The sequence below is a fragment of the Schistocerca gregaria genome, chromosome 7 (genome assembly GCF_023897955.1).
Source record: "Schistocerca gregaria isolate iqSchGreg1 chromosome 7, iqSchGreg1.2, whole genome shotgun sequence".
Classification (NCBI taxonomy): Eukaryota; Metazoa; Arthropoda; class Insecta; order Orthoptera; family Acrididae; genus Schistocerca; species Schistocerca gregaria.
In genome coordinates, this window is record NC_064926.1 from 63996699 (window position 1) to 64013358 (window position 16660).

Consider the following 16660-nt stretch of genomic DNA (forward strand, 5'->3'; position numbering starts at 1 on the left):
AAGATGGAATTAAGATTATCAGCCGTGCGGGATTAGCCGAGCAGGCTAGGGCGGTGCAATCATGGACTGTGCGTCTGGTCCCGGCGGAGGTTCGAGTCCTCCCTCGGGCATGGGTGTCTGTGTTTGTCCTTAGGATAATTTAGGTTAAGTATTGTGTAAGCTTAGGGACTGATGACCTTAGCAGCTATGTCCCATAAGATTTCACACACATTTGTACATTTTTTAAGATTATGAAAACAGCACCATTCTCTCATTAATCGAACGGTGAAGGCGAACTCGCCGTTAGGACTTTCAGGACTCAGATGTCCAAATTTGCTTTGTACCCGACGTAAAATCTTTTGTTGTTAATCTGATCACCTGCAGCACTCTGCCTTCCCATGACTTGATACAAGCTCGTCGTCACACCATACTGCAAGTATTTCACCCTCGACACACTACTTGAGATGACACCTCCGCCACGAAATTGTAGACGAGAGATAACCTTCTTTGTCATATCTATAACAAGCCTCGCAACTGGAAAACCCGTTTCGTCACTCAGGTGACGAGCTGAGCTTTTTATACCGCTACAGGCACCCATCGACGGCACCGAAACCAACTTCGGTTTCGTGTCTATTCTGATCCTGCGGTAAATTTTCAGTTTTCACAAACGTTGCCTGTACCCCAGACTGCCGCCCCTGAGCAACCTTTTCCGGGGCTCGATGACTCAGCCGCGGACAATGGAGCGCTGCCTGCAGCGTTCGTAGCCGTTCGCAGCGACCTCAGAAACGACCAATGCGTTCGCAAGACGAATGTCGGGACGCGGGTCGGTTGGAGCCATCTGACATCGGCCAGCTCCGTCAGCAGCAACACGACGCCGACGACCACCACGTCACCGGCCGCACTCACACCATTGGACGACGCTGCGCAATTCCGGTGGGCAGGAGTGCGGTAGCGATGGCGTTTTCGTCGACCACACGTGACTCGTCAAGTGCTTTTCGAACACTGTCCAGTCACATTGCTGTGACCACCTGTCAAAAACTGAATAACGACTTTTTGCAGCGGTGACCTCTGCGAAGCATGCGACAAGTGAGTCAGTGAGGTTCTGGAAGGTACCGACAGGGTTGTGCAGCCTTGCTGATTCCAGTCCCGTGACCAGCTGTGCTGGGATTCACGGTTGAGGATCCGTGCCGCGAACAGCCCGTTCGATATGGTCCCACAGATTCTTAATTGCGTTTAAACTGGGGGAGTTTTGTGGCCAGGGAAGGATGGTAAACTCCCCCTGGTGCTGTTCGTAACACGTTGCGAGTTGCTTGGCGCGTAAATAGCATCGTGTCGAGGAAAAATAAACTGCATGTTGGGGTGGACACAGATGCATACTCGTGTTGCCCATTGTGCCTATCAGGATCACGAAATCTCCCAGAGTGTGCCACGAAAACATCTCCGAGACCGTAACGCTCCCTCCTGCGACCTGGATCCTTTTGACGGTTGTTGCATGGTGTTTGCTTTGAGACTTTGCACGCCTTACACGCCGACGGCCATCAATCCGAGGAAGCGTAAAACGTGAGTCATCTGACAGGGCTACTCTTCGCTACTTGTTGGACGTCCATTTTCGGTGCTGGCGTCCAAATTCTAGCATTAGTTGCCGACGAACGGCAGTCAGCATGGATGCACAAGGCTGCAGAGGCTCGTACGCAGCAGCTTTCGCCGAACGGTCGATGATGTTGTCCGGTTTGTGGAGCGCTCAACTGTGCGGTCATCAGCGCCTGTAGAAAGTCCCAGTTTTTACACAGCCCAATTTTTATACACAGTCCAATCTAGCCATTGTCACGAATGGTGGTGATGATGGAGAAATGATGAGGACAACACAAACACCCAGTACTTGGGCGGAGAAAATCCCCAACCCGGGCGGGAATCGAACCTGGGACACCGTGATCCAGAAGCAGCAACATTAGCCACTCTTTTTTTTCATTTTGTTCAATATTGTTCATTATTGTTCATTGCGTTTGTTCTGGGACGACGACACAAGATATTCATCCAAGTTGATCGTGGATTCCTTTGCTCTTTTTTTTTTTTTTCAGAGGGCGGGCAGCCCACTGACCGAACACGCTGAGCAACCGCGTTGGCACCATTAGACCACGCGCTGAGGACAATGGTCGATGAGGAAACACTCCTGATATCCCCTTCGTTCATGTGGACGGTCAGTTGCTCAACAGCTGCAAGTCTATTCGCCTGCAGGCATCTCAACAGGCATCTGTTCGCCTTGTCATTTATGTTCGTGGTGCAGCTCAATTGACTGGGTGCCGTGTAGTAACCAAAACCAACCGCGGGAACGCCTTGGGCTGCAGATCGGAGCCGCCAGGCGGGGAAGCCGCAGGCGGTGGAGCACGCACCACCAGGTAAACAAGGACGAGTCGGACGACAGACCAACGACAACGGACAACAACCGACAACGACCGACTATGACCGACAAAACAAGGAAGAGATAAACAACGGAGGCTTGTGAAAACCACAACACCAAACACCAATCCACTCGGAACCAGAGTCAGGCAAATGTCAACAACGAGCAACGACCAGAAAGCAGGACCGCAGAGATAGAAACGAAATCCAGAGCGAGTACCAGACTGGCTGGACTAGGGCAGAGCGGGTCCCTATATACGAAACCGGAGGGAGCGGCTATTGGCCACGGTCTGCATGTGGCGTAGCGGTGGCGCCCTCGCTGCGCGAGAGCCGCTGCGCGGAACCCTCTATGGGCTGGCCACATCAATTTGTTCGGGCATGTGTTCGACTTCCGCTGCGGAAGGTACTAGATGCCGGTTCTCCTTAGCGCCATTTTTCCATGCACACTATACTTTAACTCGGCGGCACGTGAACAGTTTACAAACTTAGCCATTTCGGAAATGCCCCAAAACCAACGATCATGTCCTTCTTAACATCAGATAATCGCTCTGTTTCAGCGTTGTGACAGCGAGTGCATTATTTTTAACTCCCCTCCCCGCCTCCACCCACCTCCCCACCAGAATACATGCCTCCCACTGCCAGTGCAGCCACCTGACCTGTCAGTGGTTACTGCACGTTAACGTCGAACATAAGCTGTGTTCCCATCAGTGTGACAGGACAGAGATATCGACGGGAGACGATACATTTAAACAACCCGCCAGCGTGCCTCAGATCCTTTCGGCGCTCGCCGTGTTTCATGAGTGTCGCCATGGACGTCACCAGAAGATTTCGTCTTCGAACCGCTAACTGCATTCAGCTGTTCCATAAAAAAGTCTTTTCAAGTCGGCACACACCGACTTCTGCCCCCCTCCCACTTCCCCCCTCCCCAACCCTCCCAAGGTGCCGGAAGACTTCCGGGAGTACGTCGTTATAGCAGAGCGCTATTATTCCTGCCGCTATGAAGTGGCTGGACGGTGTTACCGAGCGGTTCTAGGAGCTTCAGTCTGGAACCGTGCGACTGCTGCGGTCGAGGGTTCAAAATCAAATGGCTCTGAGTACTATTGGACTTAACTTCGAAGGTCATCAGTCCCCTAGAACTCAGAACTGCTTAAACTTAACTAACCAAAGGACATCACACACATCCATGCCCGAGGCAGGATTCGAACCTGCGACCGCTCGGCCACTCCGGCTAGGACGGAGGTTCGAATCCTCCTTCGGGAATGGATATGTGTGATGTCCTTTGGTTACTTAAGTTTAAGCAGTTCTGAGTTATAGGGGACTGTTGACCTCAGATGTTAAGTTCCATAGTACTCGGAGCCATTTGAACCATTTTTGAGCTATCAAGTGACTGAACATGATTCGTTACCAGTTGTATGTATATCTATTGTTTTTGTTGTGGTCTTCAGTCCTGAGACTGGTTTGATGCAGCTCTCCATGCAACTCTATCCTGTGCAAGCTTCTTCGTCTCCCAGTACCTACTGCAATCTACATCCTTCTGAATCTGCATAGTGTATTCATCTCTTGGCCTCCCTCTACGATTTTTACCCTCCACGCTGCACTCCAATGCAAAATTGGTGATCCCTTGATGCCTCAGAACATGTCCTACCAACCGATCCCTTCTTCTGGTCAAGTTGTGCCACAAACTTCTCTTCTCAATACTTCCTCATTAGTTATGTGATCCACCCATCTAATCTTCAGCATTCTTCTGTAGCACCACATTTCGAAAGCTTCTATTCTCTTCTTGTCCAAACTATTTATCGTCCATGTTTCACTTCCATACATGGCTACACTTCATACAAATACTTTCAGAAACGACTTCCTGACACTTAAATCTATGCTCCATGTTAACAAATTTCTCTTCTTCAGAAACGCTTTCCTTGCCATTGCCAGTCTACATTTTATATCCTCTCTACTTCGACCATAATCAGTTATTTTGCTCCCCAAATAGCAGAACTCCTTTACTACTTTAAGTGTCTCATTTCCTAATCTAATTCCCTCAGCATCACTCGACTTAATTCGATTACATTCCATTATCCTCGTTTTGCTTTTGTTGATGTTCATCTTATACCCTCCTTTGAAGACACTGTCCATTCCGTTCAACTGCTCTTCCAAGTCCTTTGCTGTCTCTGACAGAATTACGATGTCATCGGCAAACCTCAAAGTTTTTATTTTTTCTCCATGGATTTTAATACCTTATCCGAATTTTTCTTTTGTTTCCTTCACTGCTTGCTCAATATCAATAGCAACTATATCTGTAGCAACCGCTAAAGAGCTCACGTCGTATTTAAAGTTAAGTGTTGCTTTCATTTCAGCATTTTTGTACACCAAAATAAATATTTGTTTTCATTTTTGGGTATTTGTCTCATGTTAGAGGGCACCATAATATGGACAGAACAGTGGCATAGTCGGTCAGTATGGAATACTGACGTTTCTCTTCCGTTAGTCGCAGGTGCCTCATGTGAATACTGTACACTAAATCTCAGCGTTCCCATTATATTTTATAGTGAGTGTTGACCACTTGCCAGCTGCTTTCTTCGTTGCTCAAGGAAGTTTATTTTCCAGTTTTGTGAAGCTTTTGTAGATAAGTTTGCAAAAAATTTATATCAAGTGGTAGGTGACTGTCTTAGGCATTCATAAATAGTGTGATTCGTATTCAACGAGTATTAGTTTATTAAGCACCCGTTACTTTCTAATTTTGAGTAGTCAACTTTTTCTTTAGCGACAAAAAGGATTTTTTCTAATATAGTGTACCGGAGTTCTGATGCAACTGTTACACGATATTGCAAGTTTTCTTACGAACCAGAGCCTCGCTAATCAAAAACTATGGTTCCACCCATGGAGGTATGATCACCACTAAAGAAAGGCATCCAATAGGAGTAGCGTGTCTCGACGACCATCTATACTAAACTCTCCAGTGAATTAGAGGACGAACTAAGAGTATAGCAACAACCCAAACAAACCGAAAACCTCCCAACAAAAGAAGAAACAGAAACTCTTCAACAAATTACCGTATTCTTCAAAGGACGATTCGAGTGGTGGTGATGAATCTTTCCATTATGATGCACCGTCTGAGTTTAACTTTGTACCATCCACTGTACCAGAAGGCAACGATGCTCATTGTTTCTTCTGTGAACGGGAATTTTTCGAAGATAAACCAGAAGAGGTATGACAGCAATGTTTGACTACCTCTTTGTTGGCCCACCTCGATTGTGATTGCATAGAAAAGGAAGATTGTGCTAGTGACATCTGAAAACAAAATAAGCGTATGTTGCATACTAAAGGAAGTAAGTGTGTTGTGGATTGCATTACACATAATGTATTTCGGTGTTTATTTGGTGAGGGCTATTTTTTAAAGGTTCGATTGTTTGTGGAATGGAAACCACTGTGAAATTAGAAAAGTTTTTACTTCCAACACTGAGCTATACTTTCCAGCCAATTCTCCACATAATCGCGCTCCGACGTAGACGTTTCTCGTGGAGTTAAACCAAGTTTCCAGTACCCTCTTTACTAAAGGCACCAGTCTGCCGCGCTTTCCGTCAGTCCTCTGTGCTGGTGAAGAGCACGTTGTCTCTGCCAAAATCCTGTCCTCGGTTCGTGTGAGCGATGAGGTGATAATTAGAAGAAGCTACTCAGACAACATATGGTGGGTGATCAAACACCTCCCTTCGAAAACGCTGCAACAGCGTCATTGTTGGAGCTGTGGTGTGCGGCCAAGCATTGTCTGAAAGGTGTACAATGCCTGATGGCGAAATTCCTCTTCACTTGTTCTGAATTGTCCTTCGTAGACGACTTTCCACGCACTGAGCAAAATCGTCTGAATCTAGCTTGCTTCCCTGAGCACCTGGATCACTAACGTCTGTACGTCCCGCTTCACTAAAGTTGTATAGACTGCATGAAATCAGGCGGTATCCCTCCCCTCCCCCCCCCCCCCCCCTCACGTAAAGCAATAGAATAACAGCGCGCACTTCACGACTGGCGGTAGACGATATTATTCTAGGCATCTTAACCTGCCCACAGCGCGCTCAGAACAGAAAAGTTCGACAGGTGTGCTAGAGTCACTGTGCAACATACAGGCGCAAAAAGCTTCATCAGATTCTCGCTGTGGTTTTAATTTCGTGACCGATCGGACTTTCAAACCAAAAGAAAGGTTTCTTATATATTCTTTCTTGCCAAATGCCTCGAATATAATCATGAAATGAAATACAATGAGACCGGAATCGTGGTGCAAACGCCAAGTGTCTGGCACAGGATAATTAAAGAGTATATCTAAGTATAGATTTCAGAAAACATGATAAAAATTCTTGAGGGTACTTTCCTTCCGTCGTTGAAACCTACAAGCAAATGAAACTTCCTGGCAGATTAAAACTGTGTGCCCGACCAAGACTCGAACTCGGGACCTTTGCCTTTCGCGGGCAAGTTTTGCCACAATAAAACTGCCATTAGTTTGTCTTCGACTTATACTTTTATTTTAGTTAATTCTATGTTTGTAATTCTATTTCATTATGTTGCTGTGTACTCATATACAGTGTAGGAGCAGAGAAGGAATAACGATGGCGTTCTTCTTTTAGGTGGGGGAGAGATATGCCATGATGAGTGGTCATGTCTGATGGCTGATGGAGTGTGAGTTGGAGGCGAAAGTGAAATGTAAGAAGTGGAATGAAACTGGAAGGGCTGGGGTTTGAGTAGGAGAGGTTAAATAATGGAATAGGCTCTTACATGAAAAAAAGAGCCTTTTCCATAAATCACCTGTCCCAGCCCACCCCCAGCCCTTTCGATCTCATTTTATTTCTTACTCCTCACCTTCTTCCCCAATTAACACTCCATCGCGCATCACACCACTATACACTTATAACCATTCATCTTGGCTTCTCCCTCCATCGCCTAGTAAAAAAAAAACTCCATCATTATTCCTTCTCTGCTATTACGCTGTGTATAAATAACAGCAACATAGTTAAGTAGAATTGCATACATACAGGTAACTAAAGTAGAAAGAAGTATACGTTAAAGACAAACTAAATGGCTATGTTATGTTGGCAACACCACAATACACAAACCACACTACATACATAGAAGTACAAAAAATAGAAAAAAACAAAAATTAGGCTACAAGTATCAGAGTCCAACGTAGAAAAACACCAGCAATGGGCTAGTAGATGGCATATCCCGATGTAGACGAGAAACCAAGAGGAAATTACCTTAAGCAAAAAACAACATATTGTTAACGAACTGCTTCTCGATCTTAAAAACAAATCAGATTGTAAATATCTTCTATTATAAACCACTCATGATGCTTTACATCAATAACGCGGAACGCATCTGGAGAAAAATGCGCACATTTTGTTGTAGTTGCAACGACAGAACGAAAATACCCTCACAATATGTAAAGCAACTACGAACAATATGGCCATACAAATGAAGAAAATAATAAAAATTGACGGAGGTTTCAGTTTAAACAAATTTTGGGGCCGGAACTCAATTTAAGATCTCACTGACATCACTTAAAGCCGAGCTTGGAAACTTACGTTTCACAGAATATCAGTGCAGGCTCCGAAATTGTTGAGGTCATCGGTCCCTAGGCTTAGTCTAACTTAAGCTGAGGACAACACACACATGCCCGAGGGAGGAGTCGAGCCTGCGACGGGAGGGGGGGGGGGGGGGCGTTGAACCGTGGCAAGAGGCTACGCCGCGCAGCTCTCACAGTCTGGTTGGAGTCCGGAGGGCGAATGCACTTTGCAGCAAAGCTCGCAGCTTTCTGATGAGAAAGTCTTTATTGGTCGTCAATATAATGTGCATTAAATGGAGATAATACGGCACAACACCCGGAAGCTGTACATTAATTAATGCTGCCGAAAAAATCTGGGAGGTGAGTACTTACGATGTTGACTTCTTTGATGTTGGTGGTCTGCAGGAGGGTGCCCAGTATCTCTAGCACCTGCGCCACGGTGCTGTTGTGCTGCGTCTCGACTGACTCCGGTGTTGGCGGCTGACTGGGTGGTATCTCCCAATGCAGCACTGGGCCCAGAAGATGCTGTGGCGACACAGAACAGGATATATTAGCTGCAGCAGAGGGCCTGAGGTCCACAGAAGTACCTCTATAAAGAAAAAAACAAAGCTACATCCACTACATTTATACTCCGCAAGCCACCCAACGGTGTGTGGTGGAGGGCACTTTACGTGTCACTGTCATTTCCTCCCTGTTCCAGTCGCGTATGGTTCGCGGGAAGGAAAGCCACCGTGCGCGCTCGAATCTCTCTAATTTTACATTCGTGATATCCTCGGGAGGTATAAGCAGGGGGGAGCAATGTATTCGATACCTCATCCAGAAAGGCACCCTCTCGAAACCTGAACAGTAAGCTACACCGCGATGCAGAGCGCCTCTCTTGCAGAGTGTGCCACTTGAGTTTGCTAAACATCCCCGTAACGCTATCACGCTTACCAAATAACCCTGTGACAAAACGCGCCGAACTTCTTTGGATCTTCTCTATCTCCTCTGTCAACCCGACCTGGTGCGGACCCCACACTGATGAGCAATACTCAAGTATAGGTCGAACGAGTGTTTTGTAAGCCACCTGCTTTGTTGATGGACTATGTTTTCTAAGGACTCTTCCAATGAATCTCAACCTGGCACCCGCCTTACCAACAATTAATTTTATATGATCATTTCACTTCAAATCTTTCCGTACGTATACTTCCAGATATTTTATTGAAGTAACTGCTACCAGTGTTTGTTCCGCTACCGTATAATCATACAATAAAGGATCCTTCATTCTTTGTATTCGCAATACATTACATTTGTCTATGTTAAGGGTCAGTTGCCACTTCCTGCAACAAGTGCATATCCGCTGCAGATCTTCCTGCATTTCTCTACAATTTTCTAATGCTGCAGCTTCTCTGTATACTACAGCATTATCCGCGAAAAGCCGCATGGAACTTGCGACACGTCATTTATATACACTCCTGGAAATTGAAATAAGAACACCATGAATTCATTGTCCCAGGAAGGGGAAGCTTTATTGACACATTCCTGGGGTCAGATACATCACATGATCACACTGACAGAACCACAGGCAACAGAGCATGTACAATGTCGGCAATAGTACAGTGTATATCCACCTTTCGCAGCAATGCAGGCTGATATTCTCCCATGGAGACGATCGTAGAGATGCTGGATACAGTCCTGTAGAACGGCTTGCCATGCCATTTCCACCTGGCGCCTCAGTTGGACCAGCGTTCGTGCTGGACGTGCAGACCGCGTGAGATGACGCTTCATCCAGTCCCAAACATGCTCAATGGGGGACAGATCCGGAGATCTTGCTGGCCAGGGTAGTTGACTTACACCTTCTAGAGCACGTTGGGTGGCACGGGATACATGCGGACGTGCATTGTCCTGTTGGAACAGCAAGTTCCCTTGCCGGTCTAGGAATGGTAGAACGATGAGTTCGATGACGGTTTGGATGTACCGTGCACTATTCAGTGTCCCCTCGACGATCACCAGAGGTGTACGGCCAGTGTAGGAGATCGCTCCCCACACCATGATGCCGGGTGTTGGCCCTGTGTGCCTCGGTCATATGCAGTCCTGATTGTGGCGCTCACCTGCACGGCGCCAAACACGCATACGACCATCATTGGCACCAAGGCAGAAGCGAGTCTCATCGCTGAAGACGACATGTCTCCATTCGTCCCTCCATTCACGCCTGTCGCGACACCACTGGAGGCGGGCTGCACGATGTTGGGGCGTGAGCGGAAGACGGTCTAACGGTGTGCGGGACCGTAGCCCAGCTTCATGGAGACGGTTGCGAATGGTCCTCGCCGATACCCCAGGAGCAACAGTGTCCCTAATTTGCTGGGAAGTGGCGGTGCGGTCCCCTACGGCACTGCGTAGGATCCTACGGTCTTGGCATGCATCCGTGCGTCGCTGCGGTCCGGTCCAAGGTCGACGGGCACGTGCACCTTCCGCCGACCACTGGCGACAACATCGATGTACTGTGGAGACCTCACGCCCCACGTGTTGAGCAATTCGGCGGTACGTCCACCCGGCCTCCCGCATGCCCACTATACGCCCTCGCTCAAAGTCCGTCAACTGCACATACTGTTCACGTCCACGCTGTCGTGGCATGCTACCAGTGTTAAAGACTGCGATGGAGCTCCGTACGCCACGGCAAACTGACTGACACTGACGGCGGCGGTGCACAAATGCTGCGCAGCTAGCGCCATTCGACGGCCAACACCGCAGTTCCTGGTGTGTCCGCTGTGCCGTGCGTCTGATCATTGCTTGTACAGCCCTCTCGCAGTGTCTGGAGCAAGTATGGTGTGTCTGACACACCGGTGTCAATGTGTTCTTTTTTCCATTTCCAGGAGTGTATATTGTGAAAAGCAATACTCCCCTGTAGCACGCTAGAGGTTACTTTAAAGTCTGTAGACGTCTCTCCATTGAGAACAACATGCTGTGTTCTGTTTGCTAAAAACTCTTCAATCCAGCCACCCAGCTGGTCTGATTATTCCGTAGGCTCTTACTTTGTTTATCAGGCGACATTGCGGAACTGTATCAAATGCCTTCCGGAAGTCAAGGAAAATGGCATCTACTGGTAGCCTGTATCTAATATTTTATGGGTGTCTTGAACAAATAGAGCTGAATCTGCAATGATTTAGGCTCCACGGACACGAGTGGGAACCACACGGATGCGCGCGCATCGCCCGAAATCATTTCAGTAGACACACACGGCAACATTGCAGCGACAATCGTGCAGAGGCACTAGACGGGAGGTAACCGATGTGGATGTAGCTGGAAGAAAGGAAGCAGTCTTTTGCTTATTTTATGAATACATCGAGAAACAAAACAGGATGTTTTGGACTCATCCTCTGGTTGATTCACGACTGCAGAAAGATGTGTTAGTGACACTGTTTATAGATTTAAGAGTAGATGGTTGGTTGGTTGGTTGTGGGAAGAGACCAAACAGCGAGGTCGTCGGTCTCAGCGGATTAGGGAAGGATGGGGAAGGAAGTCGGCCGTGCGCTTTCAAAGGAACCGTCCCAGCATTTGCCTGGAGTGATTTAGGGAAATCACGGGAAACCTAAATCAGGATGGCTGGACGCGGGATTGAACCGACGTTCTCCCGAATGTAAGAGTAGATGCACTGTGGAGACTATAAATCTACTCTGTAGGACTCAGCATGGGTTTCGAAGAAAACGATCGTGTGAAACCCAGCTCGCGCTATTCGTCCACGAGACTCAGAGCGCCAGAGACACGGGTTCACAGGTAGATGCCGTGTTTCTTGACTTCCGCAAGGCGTTCGATACAGTTCCCTAGAGTCGTTTGATGGACAAAGTAAGAGCATATGGACTATCAGACCTATTGTGTGATTGGATTGAAGAGTTCCTAGACAACAGAACGCAGCATGTCGTTCTCAATGGAGAGAAGTCTTCCGAAGTAAGAGTGACTTCAGGCGTGCCGCAGGGTATTGTCGTAGGACCGTTGCTATTCAAGATATACATAAATGATCTTGTAGATACAATCGGAAGTTCAATGAAGCTTTTTGCGGATGATGCTGTGGTATAGCGAGAGTTTGTAACAATGGAAAATTTTACTGAAATGCTGGAGGATCTGCAGCGAATTGACGCATGGTGCAGGGAATGGCAATTGAATCTCAATGTTGACAAGTGTAATGTGTTGGTAATACATCCCTTATCATTTAGCTACAATATAGCAGGTCAGCAACTGGAAGCAGTTAATTCCATAAATTATCTGGGAGTACGCATTAGGAGTGATTTAAAATGGAATGATGCCAGACTGAGATTCATTGGAAGAATTCTAAGGAAATGCAGTCCGAAAACAGACTAAGTAGGTTACAGTACACTTGTTCGCCCACTGCTTGAATACTGCTCACCAGTGTGGGATCCGTATCAAATACGGTTGATAGAAGAGATATAGACGATACAACGGAGAGCAGCGCTCGTCGTTAAACAGGATCATTTAGTAATCGCGAAAGCGTTACGGAGATGATAGATAAACTCCAGTGGAAGACTCTGCAGGAGAGACGCTCAGTAGCTCGGAATGGGCTTTTGTTGAAGTTTCGAGAACATACCTTCATCGAAGAGTCAAGCAGTATATTGCTCCCTCCTACGTATATTTCGCGAAGAGACCATGATGATAAAATCAGAGAGATTAGAGCCCACACAGAAGCATACTGACAATCCTCCTTTCCATGAACAATACGAGACTGGAATAAAAGGGAGAACCGATAGAGGTACTCAGGGTACCCTGCGCCACACACCGTCAGGTGGCTTGCGGAGTATGGATGTAGATGTAGATGTAGAAAGTTTTTGCAGAAAGACACACATGAAACTTTCCCACACACATGCTTCCAAGTTATTCCCTTCTTAGTCTTCTCACCTTTACCATGTTTCAGGGTGTTTCTTCACATCTTCAACACACCCATACACAAAACGGCCCCACCCGTGGTAGGCCGACGGCAGATATTCGCGCGTTTGCAGACACGTATGTACCGCCTATTGTCTCACAACGACCGTCGCTTCTCGGAAATCGGCGAGATCGCTGCTACGCAGTGTGTCTAAGAAGTTCCGCGAATGGTGCCACATCTGAACGGCAACTTGGCGAGTGTGTGCGTGCATGCGCACGGGTGTTCATAGACTTGAGGAGAATCGATACACGCATGCACTGCATGGGACTGGCTGCGCAAACCGACTGCGACCGGTTGAACGTAGTAAGAGTGGGAGCAAATGTCACAGCGCAATGGAGCAACGTGCGAACATCAAGTTCTGCTACAAATTGGGGAAGACTGCAACGGAGGCACACGGAATGTTCGCTCAGGTGTACGGGAGGGAAGCCTCGAGCAGAAAATGTGCTTACGAATCGTTTAAATGCTTCCGTGAAGGGAAGGAAACAACGGAGGATGTGTGGTGTCACCGCCAGACACCACACTTGCTAGGTGGTAGCCTTTAAATCGGCCGCGGTCCGATAGTATACGTCGGACCCGCGTGTCGCTACTATCAGTGATTGCAGACCGAGCGCCGCCACACGGCAGGTCTAGAGAGACTTCCTAGCACTCGCCCCAGTTGTACAGCCGACTTTGCTAGCGATGGTTCACTGACTTCTAAGCTCTCATTTGCCGAGACGATAGTTAACATAGCCTTCAGATACATTTGCTACGACCTAGCAAGGCGCCATTATCAGTTTCTATTGATATTAAGAATCATGTACCGTCCAGACCGACGTTCATCATTAATGGATTAAAGTTAAGTATTCCACCAGCTACGTCCGTTGTTTCTAAATTCTAATTTCCTTGTCCTGTTTCAGACCTCACGCCAGCCTGCGTGAGCTAAATCGCATTCCATTCGGTCTCCTCTAGTAGCACGGTGTTGGTTCTCCTGCCAACCACAACAGGATGAGCCACTTTCAAGTCGGCCATCGACAAGCAGACGCCCAAAAAAGATGGAGAAAGTGCGACAAATTCTGGCACAAGATAGACGACGGACTCTCAGAATGATTGCTGAGGAACTGGGCGTTCACCATCATCCGCGATGATTTGGGTAAGTGGAAGATCTGCTCCCGATTTGTGACGTACAAGCTCACAGACGAGCAGAAAGCAAAACGCATGGAAACTGCTGGTGCTTTCATTTCCATGCGTGACCAGGATCAATTGCTTCTGAACACCATGGTCACGACAGATGAGACCTGGCGCTACCAGTTCGATCCGGAATCCGGAATGAAGACGGCAATCAATGTGATCGTCTTCACCGCAGGGCAAAAAAAAAAAAAAAAAAAAAAAAAAAAAAAAAAAAAAAAAAAAAGTCTGCAAGAATACAAGGTGGAAACACTGCTGATCGCCTTCTTATGCAACAACGGCATCATCCACAAGGAATTTGTTCCTGCAGGTCAAACCGTTAATGCTGTATTTTACCAGTTCGTTTTGAACCGATCGCTACAGAGTATCCGGCGCGTTCTGCCAGAGTTCCACATGACAATGCCCCTGCAGACTGCGAGATCCGTATGCGCCAATTCCGGGCGCAGGAGATGGAAACTCTTCTTGAACACCTCCGTACTCCACTGATCTGGTTCCTGCAGACTTCCTCCTGTTTCCTCGCTTGAAGGCGACCATGAAAGATGAACGTCGTGCGGACATGAGTGGCATCAAAGATCGTATGACATCAGTTCTGGGACCATTTTCACAGGAGGCACTTGCTGAGAGTTTCCAGAAGCTGTACGAATGTTGTCACAAGTGTGTTGTAGAGGGTGGCGACTATTTGGAAGTGGAATAAAGAATATTTGTTTGCATTTTTTCTTTTGTTTGTTGTCTGATAGCATTCACCTAACTTTTTAGACACACCACGTAAAAACAGCAGTGCTTGGCCAACACAATCACGGCAGGTTAGTAACTTCACTGCTGTAGTCTGCATGGCTCCATTATTCCACATCTACAACAAAAACCCGCTAGGAAATGACTCTCTGAGCCAGCAATTATAAATCAACCGTGTGCGCAAAAGGCGCAGGGACAAATGCGTGAATGTAGCTTTTGTAAAATTCACACGGTTCTGCATCAGAGATTTATGAGCAAGAGCTGTAGCTAAATACATATCTACACAAAATTTGAAGCAGCTTTCTACATACTGCCTGTATCTCCAAAAGTCGTGAGCGGTATTTCTTCTGTTTTCTTCTGCAGATATCTGAAATTTTGTTTTTACAGATCGTATATGGAGTCAGCCCAAATAAACAGTGTCTAGATACGGCCGAGGGGATTGTCTGCAGAAACACAACTATTAAAGATCTTTTATCAATTTCATGTAAACCATCTTAGCCGCCCACTGCTTCGCTCGCATAAACTGTATGATCTGCACAGATTTTTTTTCTTTAACGTATTCTTATATTGTTCACAAATTTTAACAACTTCTAAGCCTTTACCGCGTATTAAAGCCACAGAAAAATGGTCTTTTAGAAAGTACGAGGGTCATGCAATAGTTAATGAGGCAAATTGTTTAGGAGAAAAACGCGTTTACTTTTACAAAACAATACTTTTTCTACTTTTCATCGTAATTCCCTTGAACATTGATGCACTTGTTCCAACGGACTACAATCTTTTTTATTCCGGCTACAAAGAACTTTCTATCTTGATGTTTGAACCAATTTCCCAGAAACTTTTTCACGTCTTGTTTGTCCTAGAACCTCTTCCCACGTAATGCCTCCTTTAGTGCACCAAACAAATGGAAATCACTAGGTGCTAAATCAAAACTGTAAGAAGAATAGGCAGTACTTCCCAGCCCATTTTTTCGATAGTTTCACGGGTTAGTTGGGCAATATGAGGACATGCATTGTCTTGCTGGAGAATCACACCTCCCCTCTCAGATCCACGACGTCTCTCTCTCACCTTGTTTGAACAGCCAACACTAATCAGATTTGCTTTTATTGTACGCTGCACCTCGATATAATCACAGGAAACTGGGCCTTCAGCATCCCAAAACACCGTCAACATGACTTTTCCTGCTGATGCTTGGGTTTTGAATCTTTCTTGACAGGTGAGTTGGTGTGGTTCCACTCCATGCTTTGTCTTTTTGATTCTGGCTCATAATAGTGAATCCAAGTTTCACCACAAGTTAAAATTTTGTTGAGGAAGTCCTCACCTTCTCTTTCATAACGTTCCTTTAGCTCTGTGCATGCTCTTAATCTTGTTTCCTTGCGTAGCTGTGTCAACTCCATTGGGACCCATATTACACATGTTTTGCGGTACTTCAGCTTGTTACCGATAATGTTATGAACTGTACCAGTACTAACTAGAACCTTATTAACTATCATTTCCACAGTAACACTGCGGTCGGCACGAATAATGTCACAATTCGACTTTCAACTGAGGGAGTTGAAACTGCAACTGGTCGGCCAGAACGGTATTCGTTAATCACTGAGACGCGACCATTTTTGAACTGCTCTGCCTACTTGTAAAAATTTGCACTATTCATACAACCTTAGTCATAAAATTTAGACATTCTACAGTATATATTCAATGGTTTCCCGCCTTCAGTAAGTAAAAAACAAATAATAGAACGTTGTTTAACTAACGTGGACATCTCAAGCTGACTCGCCATCTTGGAATGTATTGTTGAGGTTATAAACAAAACAATTTTCATGCATCAGCTGATCAGGGCCAATTCCAGTGATGCCAACTTAAAGCCATGAAAGTACCAAACTTTCCCTACAAATAGTTTTTTCCCCAGACCAATTTGTCTCCTTAATTATTGA

At 46.5% G+C, this 16660-nt stretch overlaps 1 protein-coding gene across 1 annotated transcript in view; it reads right to left on the minus strand.

Annotated features, from left to right (window-relative positions):
* The window catches only part of LOC126282076 (lipase 3-like), a 135537-nt gene that overhangs the window by 51873 nt on the left and 67004 nt on the right, over positions 1-16660 (minus strand). Inside the window, exon 5 of the mRNA XM_049981531.1 lies at positions 8291-8443. Within this exon, the coding sequence (XP_049837488.1) occupies positions 8291-8443 (153 nt within the window). The remainder of the gene's footprint in view (positions 1-8290; positions 8444-16660) is intronic.